This window comes from Lissotriton vulgaris, chromosome 8 (genome assembly GCF_964263255.1).
Source record: "Lissotriton vulgaris chromosome 8, aLisVul1.2, whole genome shotgun sequence".
Lineage (NCBI taxonomy): Eukaryota > Metazoa > Chordata > Amphibia > Caudata > Salamandridae > Lissotriton > Lissotriton vulgaris.
The window spans coordinates 1,371,676,124-1,371,692,620 of record NC_141696.1 but is presented as its reverse complement, the minus strand read 5'-3'; the positions used below and the strand labels follow the sequence as shown (position 1 = coordinate 1,371,692,620).

General features: G+C 45.1%; 1 protein-coding gene across 1 annotated transcript in view; it reads left to right on the top strand.

Moving 5' to 3' along the window:
* DONSON (DNA replication fork stabilization factor DONSON) overlaps nucleotides 1–16,497 on the top strand; it is a 108,730-nt gene that overhangs the window by 35,135 nt on the left and 57,098 nt on the right. The window contains exon 3 of the mRNA XM_086935340.1: nucleotides 13,064–13,258. Within this exon, the coding sequence (XP_086791466.1) occupies nucleotides 13,064–13,258 (195 nt within the window). The remainder of the gene's footprint in view (nucleotides 1–13,063; nucleotides 13,259–16,497) is intronic.

Sequence of the window (16,497 nt, the reverse complement as noted above, 5' to 3'; positions counted from 1 at the left end):
CACATCAGCTCAGGGAAAGAGAGAGTAACAAGGCAGAAAAGTGCAGGATGATGGAGGTTCAATGCCCATGCAAGATCTTTCTTCCATATTGCGGGAAGAGGTGTGGCGCAGCGGTCAGTGAGACTGACTCCGGAACCCGGGGGCTCACGGTTCGATCCCCGGCGGCAGATCAGCCCAGCACCATGTGACTCTGGGCAATAGCTCGCTTAATCTTCCTGACTGCCCCAAGCTCCTTGACGCCCTGAGGTAATTGTTTGTGCTTTACAAATACTGGACATTACATATGGAACTTTCATAACCAAGCAAAGATATCTTATAATAAAGATTTGAAACTGCATGAGTAACATGACCTGTGCTGTCAAGAGGACTGAATGAAGTGCACACTGGTCGCTGAGGTTGCTGTTGTAATATGGCCGGGATGCCCGTCACCCCCTCCCAACACAATCCCCAAGGATGGGAAGTCGGACACAGATCTGAACTTTTGGAAGGCAGGAGTGAGTCACCCTCCCGGCCGTATTTATTAAAATATGAAACAAAATTTAAAACATTAAATAAAAGTTTCATAATCATGTACAATTTTACATTTATTACATTTCGATGAAGACATGTTCTTTGGCTAACCTTAACAAATCTCTAATACAAAGGTTTCCTAGCCGAGTCTAACATCCTGCAAATGCATACATTCTAAATTAAAATTGTACATCCTAGCATTAAGGGCCAACGGCAAGGTCTTAACCGGTGTCAGATCCCTACTACCAAAACTGTCGCCCTCACGGTGTGAATGACGCATGCGCAGAGGACTGTACCCTCATTGCCAACTGCAATTTCCCTTGTCTTGTTGGGGGCCCCCCTTTCCGCTCAACGCCATCTTAAAGGTCGTCCGAGCTCCCGTGCGAGGTATCTGTAGGAAGGACAGCGTAGACTTCCCCCCCCCCCCATCCCCGCACTCTATCCGCCGTCGCGGATATCCGGGCCCCGGGAAATTCGTAGGAGGGGCATATAGCCGCCTCCTCCCCTGGAAGGGGCCTATGGCCGTCTCCCCTTTGGCGACCCATCCTTAGTGGGTTCCGCCTCTCAGTGGGAGGGGCCGATGGCCGCCTCCCCCCCCCCCCCCTCGGACGCTCCCATCCATAGTGGGTGGCGCCCCCCTCTAGGGACCTTGAAATTACTGCTCACCGATCATGACCTTACCGCCACAGGCCGGATAGTTGACCGGCTATCCGGCCCCCCCACAGACTCCTCCTAAAGGTCATGCTTCCTCAAACCCCTTAGCCATGCTATGAAGTCTCCTATGAGTAAAACATTCCCCTCCCGGGACAGGTGAACCCCATCATTCAGATACATGTGATCACCCCGAATACACCCATGAGGAATACTATGCAACTGCGCAGAGCGAAACAATCTACCAATTTTATTGTTAACCTTCTTCACCGAATGGTTCAGTGCTGACACCGCAAGGCCCCCCCGCCACACTTTCCTGGGAATCATGTGGGACCAGGCAATTGTGCACCCCGGGATTCTTTTTGCCAACCAGCTAACGGCAGACAAAACTTGCTCGAACAATACTCGTCTACCCAGAGTCACCAAGTCCTTGCCCCCCAGGTGTACTATGACTACAGATGGCGGTGACCTCTGCCGCCCTAAGAGACCCTCAACAAAAGATTCAAATTGGTCAATACAGAGCCCGCCCCTTCCGTGGAAGGCCACTCTGTACCCGTACTCCCCAGCTGCGCGAGTCGCGTCACCTGCTTTGAATACGTCCCCGGCCCGCCTCACGTATGAGTGGCCCACGACCCACACCATTTTCTCATCAGACGGTGATCCATGACCGCTGGTCTCCTGGTACTGGGTCGACTGCAATGATGTGCTCGCGAAACTGTAATTCAAACAAAAGACAAGAAGCGTGAGTGCATGTCAATTGACTTACAACATGTGCAATCGCACATACCCTTTGAAGCAATTCGAGGACCATCATCCCAACTGTTTTACTTCCTCCGCACTCTGACCCCTGGCTGTAGCCTCAGTAGCAGCCCCTATCCTAAAGGAGTGGGTCCCGAAATCGCTCGGGTCCATGCCCGCGGCAGCGATTGTCAGCGCCAGCACCCTCTGAAACTGAAACCTCGTCAGTGGGGTGCCATCCCTGTGCCTCAGCAAACTTCCCCCCCACGTAGCAGTCCTCAGTGCCAAGTATTCCTCTATACACAGTATCGGGCACGTGGGGGACCCTCTCATGCGCTGCACAATAATACTGTTCCCCGTAGCCCCCTGGTCGGTTTTGGACCTGGCTATCGTCACCACCATCGAATCACCCCTAATTAGGACGTGATTCCTGCACAGGCCTCCCTCAACGTCTTTCTTATTCTTAGCGACCAGTTCGCTCACCCGCATTGCCCCATGGAACGCTAATGCGAAGGCTGCCCGGAACAAAACCGCCTCGAATTGGGAGGAGCTTGTCTCGACTAGTTTCGCCATAAGTAGGGACAACCTTTCTAAGCCAATCAGGCGCCTCTCATCCTGCTTGCGACCTTCAAGGCGCTGCCAGCCGCGAAGGGCTTTTCTCGCCAAAAAGGAACTTGTTGGGTCTTTTACGCCGTGCACCTGCGCCATAAATGAAATGGCCGCCCTGTGCCTACTGGCCGTTGCCGCTGATCGGCCTTCTCGGTGTAGAGCTACCAAGAACCCAAGGTAGGACTCCTCCCGACCCCAGTTCTGACTCCCTGTGGGACCCAAAAATGCGCAATAGGAACGAAACGCTCCTTCGTATGCTTTCCTTGTCCTGGGGGCTAAACTTGCTGCCACGAGGTCTTGTAATCCGGGGCACCGATTAGCCAAAGTGCTTCGGGAATGGTGCTGCCACTAGGTCCGCTGTAGGTAGATAACCCCTGAACGCCTGCATATGTGAACGAGAGAGCGCATCAGCTGCATGATTCAGTACGCCCGGCACATGTTTCGCCCTGAACTGTACATTCAGTCTCATGCAAAGCAGCACAACTTCCTTCAACAATCTCAAGATCCATTTGCAGCGTGCTGCCTGATTGTTAATGCATTCGACAACAGTCATATTATCAGACCAAAATACCACAGAGCGGTCTCTGAACTCGTCCGGCCATGCAATCAGAGCAACAAAAATAGGGAATAGCTCAAGGAACCCAATGTTACTTGTGAGACCGCAGGAGTGCCACCACGCCGGCCATGCTTGCGCCGACCATCGGTTACCGAAGATGGCGCCAAATCCCACGCTCCCCGCCGAGTCAGTCCACAAACCCAGCTCGTCCGAAGCCGCTGGCGGCTTGTTCCACACTACTCGACCGTTGAAGTCCGCCAGAAATGCCAACCAAATGCGCATATCCTGGCGAACCTCTGCAGACAGTCTCGTGCGGTGGTGTCCTTCTTTGAGACCAACCATAGCTTGTGCAATAGAGCGCGAAAAGGGGCGGGCCATTGGTATAACTCTCAAGGCAAAATTAAGCTGACCCACTGTTTGCTGTAACTGGTGCAGGGTCACTTTCTCCTTACTAAGGCGAAGCTCCAGGGAAGCCCTAAATTTAGCTACCTTTCCCTCTGGCAAACGGAAACATCCCTCCACAGAATCGAGCTCAATTCCCAGAAACTCCAGTGAAGTAGATGGTCCAACCGTCTTACCTGGTGCCAATGGCACTCCAAAGTCCCTCATGAGGATGCAAAAGTCCTGTAGCGCCTGCGCACATTTCGTGTCGCCGGCTGCTCCCGAGAACAGAAAGTCATCTAGATAATGCATAACATGCCTATGCCCTGTGGCCTCGGTGAATGCCCACTCTAAAAAACAGCTGAATTTCTCAAAATAGGCACAAGAAATGGAGCAACCCATCGGCATGCATTTATCCATGTAATAACTCCCTTGGAATGCAAAACCTAGCAAACGCTGATCCTGTGGGTGTACCGGGAGCAACCGGAACGCTGATTCGATATCAGATTTCGCCATCAGCGCCCCGGGGCCCTGGCGATTTAACATGGTGACGGCATGATCGAATGATGCGTACCGCACCGAACAAACTTCTGGGTCAATAGCATCGTTTACCGAGCAACCCCTTGGGGCAGACAGATTGTGGATCAGCCTAAACTCCCCCGGGTCCTTTTTCGGGACCACCCCTAATGGGGAACAGATGAAATCCGCCACTGGCGGGCGCTGAAAAGGCCCTGCCACTTGCCCTAGACTCACTTCTTTTGCAATTTTTCTCTCTACCACACTTGGATTATGCAGAGCTGATAGCTGGTTTTTACAAAAAGGTTCCCCCCCGAAAATCCCCCGCCGGGATGTGGAAGCTGTATAAGAATCCCTTCCTCTGCACCCCAGCGGAGACATGATCAGGGTATTTGTTTAACCAAGGAGTCATAGCCATGAGGTCAACGGGAGTAGGCAATTGTTGACAATGATCCACCTCAGTCCTGCTTGGACCCTCCTTTACCTCCCGCCCCGTTATTTTTCGATCTACACAAACTCTCCGGGTGAGAGGAATTCCCACAGCCCGCACACACATGCTTGAACCTACATGTTCCCTGCGGTCTGTTACAGTTGCCTCTATTGAAGCCCCAACAGACCCCCCGCTTTCCCCCATTCCCGCCGGTTTTCGGCTGGTGATCACCACCGGCGCCTGCTCGAAAGGGCACCGCGGGCTTTTGGCGGGAAACCCCCGACCCACTCCCGCCTGGCAAGGATGTCCCTGCTGTCCCAGGCAGGAGCTGTTTATGCCAAGAAATTGAGTCGAAGCAGTCCCATGTCAGAGAGGAATCATATTCTTTCGCTTTACGGAACTTCATGTCGTAACCTTTCCATTCATCCCCCTCATACATTTCATAAAAATCCATTATTCGAGCTTGATAACAAGACAGTTCAGTCAATACCTCGGGCTTACGTTCACCAATAATCGCAGTAAACATTGCAAAGGCCTTCGCCCAATTCGTTATTGTCTCCTCCACCCTGAACTCCGCCATCTTGGCGCGCCAGACGCTCGGGTGCCACAAATCTTTCTGTGTTTTAGCATATTCCATCTCGCGCTGGTCAGTTAATAACGAAAACATATTGACCTACTTGTCTGCCCATATCGATTCTTTTGTGGCAATCGGGATATGTTGTACAACCTTCTCCCGTCTTGAGGGTAATGAGCCCTCCCCCGCCAGCAGCAAAGCGAGCTTACCCGGTTCGGTCGTTGTTCCCGCTGTTTTCTCGCGACCAGCCGCCGGTCCTTCCGGTATCACCTGTGGGGAAACAAGAGGGAGATTCGCCTTCGCGGCATCTCGCGACTGCCGCAACTGCTGGATCAGTAACTTGGCCTCTTCGGCCATGTCTCCGGGCGCCGTAGCACCCCCTGCCTTCTTATTGAGCCATGCGGCCAACTGGGTGGCCAATTCAGGAGGCATAGCCTCATCGTTAGCGGGCGTAATCACAACCGGAATCGGTTGACCCGCGTCTGGGATTGGTACTGGGTCATTAGCTGGTATGATAGGGGTGACCGGGGGCACCTCAGGGACCGGAACCTCCCCTGCAACCGCCCTCCTCTTGACCCGTTTCCCTCTACCCTCGGGGACGATTCCCGGCAAGGCCGGGCCTATTACCTTCTTCGGGTTACCCGGCTTGTTCATTGCGGCTAGTTGCTTCTTAACGACCGCCAAATCTCGACCAAGCGCAGGGACTTGTCGACTTTTCGTTCCATGCCCGCTATTCTGTTCACCAACATGCGTAGCACTTTGTCTGACTCGGAACCCTTTCCTGCCTTCTTGCCAGACATGGTTTCGATTATCCGCTCCGAGTCGATCAACACGGTCCTGGATCCTTCGCTTTAAAGTCACTGAAAGAGAAACACAAGAATTACAAGTTCTCAAAATTGCTCCTTGTTCCGTCGAGGGCTCACGAGCAACGAGTGGGTGCAGCCTTCAGAGCACAGGAACAAGACAACGCTTCTTCGGATTCCCGCTCTATTTATTCTTCTTCGGGAGGGCGTGTACCCTCCTCCGGTACGCCTACTGGGCGTGGCCATCGGTGTAGGTGTCCAGGACAACCCCTCTTGGGCGGGAAAAGGCGCGCCCTGGCTACGCCGCTTCGGGCATACCCGCCGAGACACGCCCCCCGCCCAAAAATGGTTTCCCGGGAGTATCGGGGCACCCAACCATACGTTCGGGGGGACCGAGTGGTCGCCCCTTTCCATTAGTATCCTAACCGTACGAAGATAGTCTTTGTCATTGTATACTTTATCTAAGATGAACTCTTCTGAATAGTGATTTGAGCAGCCCTAGGTTGGCTGTCTGACCCACAGTACACTCCTCGACTCTGACAAGATTTTCCATTTCCTCATCAGAATGCATGGGCAATGATCCTAACCACATGTGCGTTAGAATTGTCCATTTTGAATTCTGTAGCCTCCCAGTGGAAGCAGGAATAATAAAGATAAATAGAACAGCATTGCAATTTTGTAAAATGCTCTGGTTCTGCCTTAGGGTTTTGATTGTATCACTGCAGTGTGGTAGCAGTTTTTGCAGCTGTTGCCAATATCCTTCTAGTCCAAGAGCTACTTATAGTATGTAGTTGGACGAGCTATTATACTGGTGATAACCTTTTTTCTTAGATAGTCCTTTTCTTGGATTCACCTCGTTCCTACTCTGTTTTATACTACCAAAGACTATGAGTGGTAGCTGCTTTGCCCCTAAATTCAGATTGCAGGCTAGGTACTATGAGAATTAAGATGAAACCAATTCTGTAAACCGTATGTGGAAATTATTTAAGTACAAGCAGTGGAAACCTTAGACAGATAATTAGTAACAGGTAATCACAATTGTCTGTTTGATGGCCAAAGAGGTCATAGTCAAATTATATGTATTTAATCTGTGGTTATTGCAATTAGGTTCCATCCGCTTTTTGGGGACAGTTCCTGAAACTTTGGAAGGGGTAACCACATCTCCATAGTATGACTATCCATTGTATGCAAATCTTTATCCTAGTAGACTTTTTAAAAATTGTATATGCGTTGTCTCAGAAAGAGGATTACGGTCTACTCTGAATCCTTTCACTCCCCATGCAGCAATAGGAATCCAAAAAATCATTGATGTCGCGAAATCAACATGATGTCCCTTGTTGAGGATATTACCATTGTCCACGATAAGTTATTTGCCTTGCCTATTCGCTACAATATCAACTTTAAGACAGCATTAAAATATTTGTATGACAACTGCAGCATGAGAACGGAACACATATTCTACTCAGGACAAGGACCAAAAGAAAAAGTTACAATAACTGCGTAAAAGAAATCGAACTTTGTGTTTGTGATATTTAGGCTCCTCATCTAGATACAAATATGACCTGAGATAAACAACCAGTGATCCTCCCGCAATATAACACCATGCATACAGTGAACAATCCAAATCAGGCTTCTCCAACCAGTAGCTCCTGAGCTACTGGTAGCTCTCCAGCTATCTAGAAGTTGCTCGCCAGTGTGCTGCCCAGCCAACTAAAACAGAAGCTAATGCATTCAAGACAAAAATGTGTATTTTCAGAACTCATACACTTAGTTGATGTTTGGAGACAAACGGCTGGATTTCCAAAATACATTTAAAAGAGGTAATTGAGTGATAAAATCATGAGGAATAGGTGAGATGTAACTAAAATGATTACCTTGGTGCGAGGGGTATTGAATCCACAGCTGTTATGTATTACTTCTGCATTTGCATTAAATTCATAACTACTCTTGCACATTACTGATGGCAACCTCACCTGATGCACTGAGGAAATCACTGAAGGTAATCTTGCATGGGGTGATCACTCATGTAATCTTGTCTGATGTGGTCACTATCAGCAGATTAGTAGCTCGGTATGACCTCATTGGACATAAGTAGCTTTTATTACAGAAAAAGTTGGTGGCCCCATATCCAAATCAACCCCTCCTGCAGGAAGCAAAATGACAGGCAGAGCACTCCACTCTAAAAAAACAAGAGTGAAAATGATTTTTAACATGCATGTTGAAGTAGATAGCCAAGTAAAAAAAAAAACTGGGGATTTTGGGAGCAAGTCATTGGAAAGAACAATGCAACACAAAGGGAGCCGAATATCTACTCACTCGCAAAACAATATGGCTGACCACAAGTCGGAGAAAACAGAGCAAACTTATTTTCTCAAAGAAGAAGCCTTGTGGGGCTATAGAACTGTGCCTTAAGGGTGACCACAGCCATTGTCACCTGAAGAATGCATAAACATTGCTAGCAGAACGGAGCTGGCACAGAGCTTTACAGCTGCTGTCTTTGTCCGTGTCCAAACCATGCCCCTATCTTGGAATCCTAGTGTTCCATTCAAGCTATTCATAGGCTCCAGATGTAAAGCAGAAATTAAAGTGGAAGATCCAGTACATTTGAACAAAAAAGATAGCCCTTAAACCTATGCCTCTTTACTGCTGTGGCTGTAGTATTAGGTTTGGGTGCTTATGCTAGGAAGAGCTTCTGCGTGGTAGCACGCACACTTGTTCTAAAAGAATTCCATTGTACCATGTTAAAGTTTTAGCAGTTATTAGCAAACTGCATGCTATTATATAGTGTTTCCTGGGTAGGAAACTTTATTTGGGACAGTAGATTGAGGTTGAAAGTCTCTTCCATTTTGCACATTTCTGTGCTTGTGAAGCCACTCTCTCTCCATCTAAACTTGTGTTAGATTTTGCTCTTTTGTCACCTAATTGTTCCATAGGTTAAGCAGTGGTGCACTAACCATGAAAATATAACTGCAGATGAACTCTAGTCTAGTGAAACTCATCCGGGTAGGCTGAGTGCCAAGGTAGAGTTGGGTTATGCCATTCTGATATTAAAAACATTTTCTTCTATTTTATGTAGCGCAAACCTAGCTCCGATAATTATCACTGGACATAGCTGTGAATGGTTCGAGTAGAACAAAGCAGTATAACAATGGCTATAACCTGATCTCAGTTCATTTCTGGATTCAGGGATGGTAATTTGGGAACTGTCCACAGTGTGAACAATTGCAAGAGTTGAGGAAGAGGTTAACAATTGTGTAGACGGTTGGCCTGAGCACCATTCTGAACAGAAGGAGAGCAAGGCAGAGTCTGGGACAGTGGGAACAATTGTTTTAAGTGCTTTGATACGGTTTTCAAGATTTTTCTGAATTTAGCTCCACAAACAGTCTGATGTTTGTGTTATAAGCTTTGATGACCGCGCTAATACCGACCCCCTGATATACGTGTGTAAACAAAAATTGCCCAGAGATTTTCATTTTTGATTTGTATTTTGGGATCCTTAAATAAGAAATTAATTTAGCTTGGATAGCCATGTGGATCTGGGCCGAATTTTTTATGGATGACCTTTTTAAAAATGGCAGACTAGTTGCAGTGATGTAATATCTCAGGAACCATGAGACCTATAAACTTCATATTGGTGTCAAAACATAGGTTTTGGGGGTCCAGTATTCTTATAGAGATGTAAAATAACTCCTCCGAGCAACCCTTTCCCTATTTTCCAAAATGTTGGCTATACTAGAGGATGTAAAGACATATATAGAAATGAAACAAATATTAATGTTTTATCCCTCTATGTATACACCAAACAATGTTTGATCTGAATATGAAAAAAATGTTAATCACTCCTGTTTTAGACACAATTTCTTAGTTCACTTTGTTTCGGTATTCGCTAGTCGTACCTTTGTAGAAAATTGAACATTTGAGAGGAGCATGTTGACGGGGACCTATTTTTGTAGCATCGGTTTTGGAAGTACATGTAGGTGTAAGTTCTGTGAGTGGAGGCTTTAGCGATTTCATAGGTTTTAGCACCCCATCAATATCTTCCCAACCAAATTCACATAGATCTATCTCTGCATATTCATGATCCAAAAACATTTACACATCTTCTGATCAAGTAGAACGCTCTTTTAATGTGTCCATGCACAGAATGACATTGGTGGAAGGTCAGTTAGCGGGACTGCTATCTTGATCTCCATGTACCGACTATCATCAAATGTGTGACAGTCAGAACTTGTTTTCCAAACACACACAGTATTTTTCTACGTCTTTAAAGTCACATTCTTCTTCTGCCTCAGTAAATCCTTTTAGAATCTTCACAGGTTTAGCAGTTAAAGTTACAAGCTTTGTTCTAATTTTGCTTTTAGTGTCTTCACCCATAAGTATATGTGCCTTGATATGAACACGGGGCATCTGAGTCAATTTTCTTCAACGAAATATGAAGCCGGATTAAATGCCTTTTCTCTCCTGTTTCATAACTATGACAATCCTTGACTAATGAACGTTGCAACAAATCTAAGTAGTATCTGTGACAGTAGAATGTCACGATTGGAACCATTTGAACAGCCCACTCCACATGTGGCACAACACAAAGGTCCGCTTCCTCCAATTTGCTGTAAAGTTCTTGAACAATGTCCTGTACCTTTTTAAATCCATCTCTTTGCATTGCCAACCATTCCACTTGCAATACTTGGAAATTCATTGTTCACCGGAGTGTCAGCAATGTTTTGGCGAGTTAACATCTCCAAGTTAATCTTGTTTCATGTTGATGACCAGAATGTATCCAGTTGCACAGGTATAGGTTTCAAATTTTTGATGCAGGCCATGCCAATTATTCCACTTGTAGATTATTCGCCTGACTCTCTCACATTCTTTGACAGATTGTTCAAGAAGACTGTCAAAGACAATGTGCTGTTCTTGCAAGGTGCACACTGACTTTGCTATCAGTAAAACAGTCTGAATTACCTCCCCGAAGTTCTGCATGGATGAAATCTTGAGCATTCGCAATTGTGACTTCTACTCCACAACAACGGCAGTTTTCATTGAGAACACCTTTTTTTTTTTGCACCCGTTTGCAAGGAGGTTGGGTTATAAGTTTGCAGCTTAGTTTGTGTATGCCTACAGCTTACAGTTTGTTTTCCAGCAGCTACTTCATTGGTACAGTCTTGAAAAAGCACCATGGCAGTATCCTCTGTGCTTAATGTTCCAGACAAAGAACTGTCTTCAAAATCAAATTCATCAAGAAGGAGCAGCAATTGTAAATCCTTTTCTGGTAAAGTGACTTGGAAGTGGTGTGCTGTCGGATTCACAAGATTTTACAGAATGAGCTGCTAACAAGTTCCTGCTTGTACTATGTCATTATTACCTGTTGATGAACCAATCTTTTTCATTTAAGTGATTAGCTCTCTACATTTGCACTGGTCATAGATTTCGTGGGCTGTCATCATGTGTAACAGTTTTCTTTTTGCTGTGATGTAATTCATAAAACATTATTTGAAAAAGACAGTACATAAGCCTGTCGGTTCATGGGATTGTCTTCCACTTCTACCCATATATCTTCAAAGCCATCATCCTTGTTGTCGGCTTCTGTTCCGAGCTCTAGAACTTGCGTTTGAAACAGTTTTGCTTTGCTGATATTAAACAATGATGTAAAAAAATGTTAAGACCACATCGGGCATCGTTGTTGACTTTCATAATTTGCAGAGCTCTGACGCATCACAAAATTTGTCATTAAGTCCAAAATCTAAATCTCTCGGGACGTTTCGTAAAATAGGTTTGTGCTGATTTTACTGCATCCTGTGATTTTATTTTGGCAGCAAGGACTTCAGGAGTCCAATCAGCTGAGAACACTATAAGTGGCTCATTCTTTTTGTTAGACTAACAAACCAATTCTGTTACAGTACATATTTTGACCCCAAAAAAATCTTAATTTCATTATTATGGATCAATACAAATTCATCAATGTTGACCGTAATTTCTCTGATCTCACGGAGTTTGAACCCATAGCCAGCACTCAAAATTGACTTTGAAACCTAATTTGCTTTTTCAAAGAGTGCAAACTTAACTGAAGGCTGTCTGTTACGTTGCTGCTGGGAGATCATTGTACATTCATATTTTTCAGTGTATGCACACATGCAGTTCGGGCGGGCATACAAAGCTGCTGCAATATTTTCCTAGCCTTATTCCATTGTATACAACTTGTAGTACTTGTTACAATGATAGAATATTTGATCCTCTTCAATCTTTTGTGAACTTGGTCTTGCTGTATTTCTGCAACATCTCTAACTCTTCTTTGGTGCCGCAGTTGATGTTGGCTTCTCTCTTGAATTAGTTTGGCATAGGACTCCTTTTTTTGTTTTTCTTCTTGGAGTCCTCAAATTTTGTCGTTAGCAACACTGTCGGGAGGTTAAGATCCTCTGCTATCATTTGCTTTGCTCATGTTTACGAATTTGAATCAATGGAAAACCTGCAACGAAAAAAATATTGAAATAAATTACCAATATGGCTAAAACACATCATTACAGACCTGCCATTTTTAAAAAATGGTGGAAGGGTTGCTCTGAGGAGTTACTTTAGGTCTCTATAAGACTACATGACCCCCAAAACCTATATTTTGACACCAAAATGAGGTGTATAGGTCTCATGGTTCCTGTAATATTACATCATTGCAGCACATTTGCCATTTTTAAAAGTGTTGTCCAGGAAAATTCGGCCTGGATTAGCAGTGTCTGCCCAAGCTAAATTACTTTCCCAATGATATAAAATCACAAAATGAAAATCTCGGGACAACAATTTTTTTACAAACTTATATCAAGGTACCATAGGACTATGCAGTGGGTATCAATTTGAATTTTGTGTGGATCAGTGTGAAGTGATAATTTTCTCTGAGGCTGGTTGTGGTGTGCACGCAGCCAAGTAAAGCCCAAAAGTATAGTTAAATAGATGTTTTGCTATTGTGTTTAGGGCAAAGGCTTCTACTATTTCTAGTCAATTGAAGGAAGGCCGACGTCTGCTAATATTTAGAAGGTTCAGTGTACCAGAGCTGAGGAGAATAAACGTGGCTGGGACTAATCAGTGGGCAGGGAAATCTGTATTTATGTATTCCATGGGAGGAAACAGTGGTACAAGACTGTTTAACACTTTATGTGCAAGAAAAAGTTTAACCAATGAAAGGGATCTCGATGGTGTCAGTGTTTCATGCTCTCGCTGACTCATTTGCTGAGCCTCTGGTCTAAGGTGCCTTGTGTTTAAGAATCTAATCCTTATATTTTATTTTTATTTACTCAATTTGTTTTGTATAGAGTCCTCAGAAAGCCTCACCGCCTGAGTCTTTAGGAACCGATGAATTTCCTGCGGACTGGAGCATTAAAACACGTCTACTGTTCACCTCTTCTCTACCTTTCACCTGGGCAGATCACCTAAAGGCACAAGAAGAATCACAAGGGCTTACTATGCATTGTCGAGCAACAGCAGTCAATCTGCCACCAAGCATACAGGTAAAAATGATTCAAGCAAATGTGCCTTTGTAATTCATGTTTTATTACAGATTGGCAGTATTGTATTTTATTGGCGATGATCTAGCTGTAATGTCGGAGAAAGTGGTTTTCCGCTACATGAATGATTTTCTGAGCTAAATAGAATACATTACTTTTGTATGTACAGACTTTTGCTGCTGTCAAGGTCTATTACTTTGAAGTGTGCGATGTGTACAAGAATTAGCCACTTAATTGCAAATAACAAGTTTCCTTAATTTGCACAGCAAATTATAGGAAATATGAAATATAGAAATGGCTTAGATTTTTGCGAAGGAGATAAGCTGTTCGATGAACCTAAGCAAGCTGGGAAAGGGCAGCTGTAATGAAACAGTTGAGGGAAAAAATGAGTTTGAATGAATTTCTTGCTCCCATGTCCACATCAGTCAATAATCCTATTAGAATGATTCTCAAGAGAGGAGTCTGGCAGCAACAGTGTTACGAGAGGAACTGTAGAAAGCTGACCATGTACTTTATATGGATTTTTAGTCTATTCCTTACAAAGTTTCAATCTCTGCTGTAGCGATGGATTTTCAACAATTGACCTGTGTTGTAAAGCTATAGCTCCCTCAGTTATGGTGTTCTTTTGAAAACTTTCCATATTTGTTTGGTTATCTAATTGGTATTTATCCATTTTTAGTTTGTGTTCTTGGAAAAAAATGAACTAGTACAGTTCCACATTTAACTGATAAATGCATAGTCCCGCTTAGACGTATGTTAGGTCTGTAAGCGGCTCTATGTGAAGTACACTTGTCTGAAACAGTTGTTTAGTGGGACAAATGCATGTCCACCTGCTGTTGATGAAGGAAATATTCCATTAAGTCCCCATGCTTTCATTCTGTACAGTATGACGGTCAGTCCTAATTGATAGCACAGCGCACCACAAAAAAAAAAACTGGCTATTTATTGTATTTTTCCATATACAGACAGAGCAATACATTGTTTTGTATCTGTATTAGTGTGAATCTGTGAAAACAGAAAACTGAGCCTTAATCCGGCACAATATTTTTGGTGGAGGGTTAGGGGTGATGTATCACAATTTTATTGCTTGTAAAATTGCTTCTAGAACTGTTGTATCGGAATATTGTTCTGTGAGCAAAACCTTTTCTATCCATAACCGTACCATGAAAGGGCTCCATCTTTACACTTCGCCCCACTTGTCACAATATGGGCAAGGCTAAGCGATCCAATCAAGCCTGTTTCTTAGAGAATGGTTTTATTGTGTCTGCAAGTTGATATTGGACGTCTGCTTTTGAAGAGAAAAGCTCCTGAAACATGTAAAACCATTGACATTGTTTACCTTCTGTTTTGTTGGTGCCACAATTTCCAGACTATTGAGTCTGGTCAGCCTATTAGTGCTGGACACAGTCAGACTGAAGACAACTATACAAACTTACAACTGTAATGCTTGACCAAACAGTCTGGTCTGTAGCCTTGACTGTTGTAGATTACAAACATAATGCAGGAGGAGTCTTTCAAGTTTGTGTATACTCTTAGGGCCTGCTATTTGGAGTGCCCCCTTATTTCTTGATAACCTCATACCGGATCGCATAAACATGATCTTGGATCAGCCGTTATGAATTTGCCCGGGGATATAAGTGACTGGGGCAGGTGGAAGCAGTGTTTCCCATGTGGTTTGCCACTTTTTATGGGAATGCTCTTTTTGTGGCCTTCCCTTACTAGAATTCATACCAAGAAAAAAAATATTGTTTGTCATGTCTGAAGGGTTTTTAGTGACTCAGGAATATAGGCGCTCCTGCGTGTGTGTGTAGGGGAGGACCCTACACAATGTAATCTAGAAACCTGTCCTGGGCACACGTAAACAAGATATCCGTCAAAATGATAAAATTAGTTTCTCAAAGAAATGTCAATGTACGTTTCCAGTGAATTGATTCTTGATTTTATTATTCAAAACGAGCAAACGAAAACCAGCCGACATGTGTTTCGTCACCAATGGGAGTGATCCAGTGTAAATGTAAATGTGTTTCGATTTATATAGAGCAACACTTTAACCCAGGGGTCTCAAGGCGCTTGCTTAGGGAACCCGTCCTGGTATTCCCCTGTGAGATACCCCGGTCGGGTATCCACAAGGTGAAAGCCAGGCATCCCGCCGCAAGGGGCCGTAGTGGAGATTAAGCAAGCTATTGCCCAGAGTCGCAGAGTGTGACCCCGTGAGTCGAGTAGGCACCGGAGCGAGAATTATCGACTCCATGGATTTTTGAGCCCGAGACCCGCAGAGGCGGGGAATCGAACCCTGGTCCACGGCCGATCTCAGCTTCCGGGTCTGCCGCCTCTAACCACTGAGCCACGCTTCTCCACAGTGACTTCCTCAGGGCTGTAGGTAACGATGCAAGTCTTTGTATAAACGCTCTGGCGGTGATAATTCCAACCCGGCTGTAAACGTTATACTTCACGTGAAAAGAGTAAGAAGGGGGTGTAACATCCGATTTTACAAGTAATCCAGTCAAAATGTTATGAAAAAGTGACCGCGAGCTCCTAGCGGGACATAGGGACGTTCCAGTTCAGTGTGGAACTACAGCGGGTATGCTGAGGTAGCACGCAGCAGTAACTATGGACGATCAAGCACTAAAGACTTGCAGCGAGCGTCTAATACACAGCGGGTAATCTGTATGACTTCAGCGGGTTCGCTGAGGTGGCTTGCTGTAGTATCGCTGGGTGGACAGGCACTGTGGAGGTGTGCCGCTAGCATAGACTGCATGGATGATGGGCCGTGTCTCTTACAGCCGGTACACTGTAGTGTTGCACAGCATGAGTGCTTGTGGTGTCTCCTGGGTGTTGATACCGACACTCGCTGCACGTCTTTTTAGTGCTTGATCGTCCAGCGATACTGCCGCAAGCCACCTCCGCATACCCGCTGAAGTCACACAGATTACCCTCCATGTATTTGACACACGCAGCATGTCTTTTTAGTGCTTGATTGTCCATCGTTACTGCTGCGTGCTACCTAAGCCAAGAAAAAAATATTGATGCACCATGGGCACAAGTAATCCTCTAAACTGGTATTGTAAGGCAGAATGTATGAGTGTGGTTTACAGCACCCATATTCAGATCTTCAATTAATTACCCACTGGAAATGAAGACACCCTAAGATCCAGTTTTGAAATATGAATTACTTTGACTGGGAAAGCAGATGCTTAATCATCCTCCTGCGATGCATGCTATGCTTAATAATGTTTGCTTTA